The 5,717-nt window shown below is 43.0% G+C and overlaps 1 protein-coding gene across 1 annotated transcript; it reads right to left on the minus strand.

Annotated features, from left to right (window-relative positions):
- Positions 1 to 3,822: 3,822 nt before the first annotated feature.
- LOC105571112 lies at positions 3,823 to 4,811 on the minus strand. The gene is made up of 3 exons (XM_012028583.1): positions 4,716 to 4,811; positions 4,547 to 4,645; positions 3,823 to 4,464 (listed from the first exon to the last, which is right to left on the minus strand). The coding sequence occupies exons 1-3, from the start codon at positions 4,760 to 4,762 to the stop codon at positions 3,843 to 3,845; spliced, it is 768 nt and encodes a 255-aa protein (XP_011883973.1). The 5' UTR covers positions 4,763 to 4,811; the 3' UTR covers positions 3,823 to 3,842.
- Between the last annotated feature and the right edge of the window lie 906 nt (positions 4,812 to 5,717).

A 5,717-nucleotide genomic window follows, 5' to 3' on the forward strand; every position in this document is an offset into this window, starting at 1 on the left:
CTCCATCGGGGGGAGACCAGCGATCACCGCCGCCGCGTTGTACGCCACGGTCCGGTACGCCCTACAGATTCTCGCGGCTATCGGGCGAAACGCACGCGCCATCTGAGCGCGCGCGCGCCGCGATGCCGCGAGTTTTGGGGCCCAAACTGGGGCCCCGTAGAGTGCCACGGACTTAACTGTATTGGCGTACAGCCGACGCACCCCGCCGTCCGGGCCGCCAAGGTTGGGGAGGAGCCGGCCAAGCTTGGCCGCTCTCACTCCCGCCCTGCTTGCGGCTCTGGCAAGGTGGCTCGCAAAGCTCCATCGGTCGTCGAGGATCAACCCGAGATAGTTCATCTCGTGGCCGATCCTGACGAGGGCCGTACCCACAGCCAGGGTGAGTCGCACTTATCACGACTTCGGCTTCGCTTTCTGGACTCACGCGCACGGCTTCTTCTGATTTTTGTGGCTTGTGACTTGGCTGACTTTTTTTGTACTCATTAAACTCTTTCTTTGTTTTTTTTGTGAAAACTCTGGTGTGCTTCCTTCTCCTCTTAACGAACGCGCTCGCGAACACTACTATTGCGGAAGTTTTCAAAAATGTCAGCCAATAACAAGACATCGGTTTTCAAATATAAATCGCTGTAATCTCCCAGATGGAGAATGGAGAATCGTTGCCATACATTCAAAGCATGTGCGTAATCGCTCTCGGATACGGTGTCACCGGTCAAAGAACTGAAAAATGATTCGCGCAGTGGTATACATAGGTGGTATACATATCCTGCAACTTGTCTGCGCAATCTATATACTCATATGGAAATACACCTTTGCGCGTCAATAAATTGAAATCGTCGCTGGATAATGTCGAAAATTCGGATCGTGTAATTTTTAATTTATCTGTATTGAGAAACGATGCCAATCTATTGAGACTAGTACTCAGAAATTTATACGAGTCAATGAATCGCAGCTGTATACAATTTTGCCGCTTGGAGTTTATCGCAGCATTTTTAACATTTTTTGTAAAGGAAATGTACGTTTCCTTCGTTATCGGCCATACATTAACCGTGCCCTCGAACGCGGTGGCGATTTCATTAATGATGAAATGTGCATCGTAACCGGACAAATTATGGAAAACTATAGGAATAAAATGTGAGTCTTTATAATTTAGGTTACAATTAGAATGTGCAGGACCTCTATACCGCCCGGTTAGATGACAATGATCGCGTACTCGAATGTCGTCTGGTGCAAACGGTTTCTCACAAATATGACAGTGCGTGCCGCTATTAAATTTTTCACACTGTTCTTTCGAAAGCGTTTCCATGGGGACATTAATTGACAAAATATTTTGCACGCGATGCGCTAAGTTATTAAGTTCGCTCGCGAACCATGTGATGCAATCCTTATCGCGACGGAACCGATACATTGATAACGAATCGTCGTACGAACAACGCAGGTAATAGGCGATGCTAAATACCTCATGGTGTTGGTACGCTTTTGGATCCGTATCCGTCTTCTTCAGGATGCATTCCAGGTCGGCATAGATGATAAATGGAACGCGTTTCTTTCTCTCGTAGTTGACAAAACTGAGCCACTTGTTGTTCTCGCTGGGTAATACGATCGCGCAGTTATTTATCTGTTGACAGTCCATGCTGTGGGCTTCCAACTTTCCATTTGAATGGAAATAATGCATGCATCTGGAAAAAATATTTGAAAAACATTTATATATTTTATAAAATAAAACAAATTTTCATAAATTTTTTTGATACTCACCGATCGCAAATGTATTTTTTCCCATGGTTACCACTCAATTGTGAACTGACGAGGCGGGATAAATTTTTTATCCAGACGAAGTGGCCCACTTCAGCACCCCCCTGATCTTGCAGATATAATAGGTTCACGTGCTTCTCCTTCTTCTCGTCAGCAACTCGTAGCGGTACGATTGTGTGTTCGCAATTGTTCTTTTCATCGATGCTGTACACATTGATGGAAATACTGTTCAACCGTTCAAACTTTTTAATACCACTTAATGTCATTGGCATTGGAACGTCTCGCAGGTTTAACACCTCGCTGTAATGCGGATACGACGATTTTCGATCCACATGCCTTTCAGCTGGATGCAGAGCAGCGACCACCGACCACGCGAAACACGCATTGTCCTTTGATTGTACATTGATCACTGCTTTCTTCCGTTTCACCACTTCTGGCATGTCTATATGGCATCCCGCGCGCATAGGATTGCACTTGTTCACATTAATAGTTATGTTGTGTATACGCGACAGCGCCCACCCGCTATCACGTTCCTGGAATTCTTCGAGTTCGGTTAGAATCGGATCGATTACACGCGACTTGTACCACAGTTGTAGGTCCGTTGTAATAAACAGTTCATAGTTTTTTGTATTTATGCTTTTATTTGCACGTTTATCACCCGCCACAAACTCCCCGTTGAACACGGTATTCACCTTTACACAATTATAGCGCTCGATAGGGTCTCGCACGTGCTCGACCACTACATCGCGAGCGTCCTCGAGAAATTTCCGCGGCTCGATGTACTCCACGTTAATCACCACACCGGTAAGCACGCGACTGTCAAACGCGGTATCGATCTCGCGCCACGACAGTTGCGCTCTCGAAGAAGGTCCGACACTCGCGTAATCACCACCACCACCGAAATGTACGAATCGTCGTTCCAGATGTTTTTTTACTCCCTCGAGTCGCGCGATTTGCGCCACCAGAGAGTGTCTATTGCCGATGGACAGCCTTAGACGCTTGGCACGGCTACGTTCTTCGAGTTTCGCGATGCACTCGTCGCATTGCAGAATCCACGCGAAATAGCCGCCCATGGTAGCAACCTCGTCGACTCGCGCCACCAGATCTTGATCCATGTTGTCGCACATATTTCCCAAGTCACTCTTTTCACATTCGTTGAAACTGCTTCACTCGACTGATGGACTTTGAAATGTGGAACTATAAGCTAACCTATAATATATACTTTTTACCCCCTCTTTATCTTTTTCGACCCAGACCCTTGACCATGTTTTCTCTTTTGAAATGTGGGATTATATTTTTACCCCCTCTTTGCCTTTTTTCGACCCAAACCCTTGACCATCCCGTGTGGAAATCTCTCCATCTTATCCCCACTTATTATTGGATTCCGATGAGATTTCCCCAAGAAATGAAAACCAAAAGGATTCCAATCTGTTTTTCTAACTTAGAACTTGGTTTTGCTGAATTATTAGAGAAATATAAGAATTTCCGGTCAGTTCCTCGTTAGGAAATCAGGCATTTGCACATGTCAGGATTGTCAGGTTATATCGATGCTGAAAGATTGTATTTCAACAAGGAATCCGGCTAGTAAATCCGGCCGAATTCCTATTTAAGTTTTACTGACCGGAATCCTTTTTAAAAGTGAGACGTTTTCCCAGTCGGATTCTAATAATAACTGAGGAAAACCTATCGGATCCCTGCTTAAATTTCCACACGGCATGTTTTCTCTTTTGAAATGTGGGATTATATTTTTACCCCCTCTTTGCCTTTTTTCGACCCATTGGTAAATTTTACCCCCATCCTTTTCACATAGATGTCATTTTAAAATGTATTGTTCATCTACAGCATATTGAACGTTCTTTTGAAATGTGCGATTATAAGCTTAGCTAAAAGGATTTAAAATCTATCCACGCATCAATACGAACCGTAATATTTCTCCTTCTCTCGACGTGCTCAAACGAGTCTCGACGTGTTCAAACAAGTCTCGACGTGTTCAAACAAGTCTCGACATGTCCACACCAACGTGTACATCTTCGCCTCGATCTTATATGGGTAGGAAGCAGAAGAAAAAAAATGTTAGTGGATGAAAATTTGATTTATTATACAATTATTAATTTTTTTCGTTCATCACCGCGTTTTAAGGTTTCAGCAATAAGTTCATCTACAGCATAAACTATTAATTCACAATCTATGACAGAAGTTTTATCATATACCTCGTACAGTATACCAATTGCATCATCTCTCTCGGCACTGGTCATATTACTTTGCAAACAACACACAAATTCATCGAAGCTTTCATTTACAGCTTCTATATCCTTCGACAGTTTGCGATATACATGCTCTACACAATGTTCGAGATTGAGTAAAAATAATACAGTTGACATGTTCATGTACATGCAAGTGTCATCTAACGTGAATTTTACAACTTTTTTATTGTACATTCTAACAAGTTCTAAAACTAAATTGTCAATCTGTACCGATGATGATGATGATGCGTCTGTTGACTTGAAGAGCTGCTCTATTTCGGCACGTTTCTTGTTAAATTCCATCCACGTTGAATGATTTAACGCCATCTTATTTCCACGATTGTCGCCGAGAATGAATTCCACATAGGATGCATCAGGTACCACGCAGATTCCAACATCCAAGTATTTGTACGCGGTAGATGTCAGGGCGAATCTCCTGCTCATGATACGAGGCGTGTAACGAGGTTTATCAGAACTGAAAGAATACATAAAGTAAAATAAATACAAGTAAATCAGGAAAAGTATGAACAAATATACAATAATTTCAGAGTACTTACGCATCATGCTGTTTCTTGCACGAAACAGTTTCATGTCGAGAAACGGATGGCGTATAACTGCTTCGAGGAACATACGGCATGTAACGCCGATTGCTAAAACTGTTTGAAAAATACAATTAAATGTGGAAAAATGTGTGCAATATATTATATATAACTTTACGGTACTTACGCGTTACACTGTTTCTTGGACGACATATCCAGAGGAACGTAATTCATTCTTCTAACACTGTATTGGAAAACACCGGAGCAATCGACTCATTTCGACGGCGACGACTGAAACTCTGAGGGCGTCTTTACTAGTTGAAGTCCCAGGAAAATTTTTAACTTACCCCACCCTTAATCCTACATCTTCCCCCGCTCACTCATATAGAATAAGATAGAATGCGATAGAAAATATATTGTTACATTAAAAATATAAATAAAACATTGTTCCAAGAATAAATTATTTTTTCTTTTCCCCCCACTCTTTTCGCCCTTATGTGCGCTAATACGATATAAAATACAGAGAAATCGTTGACATTTTCTAAAATATTTGTTAGTTACAACATTTACAAACTGCAATTCTATATTTCCAACAGAGATTCTCCCCCAACCAGTAAAGAATTTTAATCCCCCATTGAACTGTTTACTCCAGTAAAGAATTTTTAATCCTCCCATTATCACGAGACACGGTAGTGTCTCGCGCCAAGTGTAAGCGTAGCTAGTACCCGCGTGCGAGACCGACCGTGTAAGTTTACGCGAGTACACGAGTTGACGGGCGCTCAGATTTTCGGATCTCAACAACGGCTGATCCGACGAAATTGAGACTGCGCTTAATCGATAGCTTGGGTACGATTTGCATAATAAAAGTGTTTTAACTTTTCTCCTACGTGCTCCAGGAGTGGAGGTATTGCAATGCAAAAGTCAGATATGTTAAATTTTGGATTAAGAAACGTCTTTGTCGTCTTCGTCCCGGTCGTCGTCTTCGTCCCGGTCGTTGTCGTCGTCGTCGACCAGACCAGCATTTTCACTTGACTTTTCACTTGACCACGTTGCAATTGACCACGGTCCCGATCGACAACGTTGCAATTGACCACGGTCCGATTGACCACGTTGCAATTGACCACGGTCCCGATTGACCACGTTGCGATTGACCACGGTCCCGATTGACCACGTTGCGATTGACCACGGT

Source organism: Vollenhovia emeryi, unplaced genomic scaffold (genome assembly GCF_000949405.1).
Source record: "Vollenhovia emeryi isolate VEMERY1.0 unplaced genomic scaffold, V.emery_V1.0 DF941183.1, whole genome shotgun sequence".
NCBI lineage: Eukaryota > Metazoa > Arthropoda > Insecta > Hymenoptera > Formicidae > Vollenhovia > Vollenhovia emeryi.

Excerpts from the sequence above, each read along its gene's own strand:
- LOC105571112 (XM_012028583.1), bottom strand. The coding sequence starts at position 4,762 with ATGAATTACGTTCCTCTGGATATGTCGTCCAAGAAACAGTGTAACGC. Across the intron at positions 4,646-4,715 it reads TCCAAGAAACAGTGTAACGC|TTTTAGCAATCGGCGTTACA; the intron begins GTAAGTACCGTA and ends TTTTTCAAACAG. Across the intron at positions 4,465-4,546 it reads TGCAAGAAACAGCATGATGC|TTCTGATAAACCTCGTTACA; the intron begins GTAAGTACTCTG and ends GTATTCTTTCAG.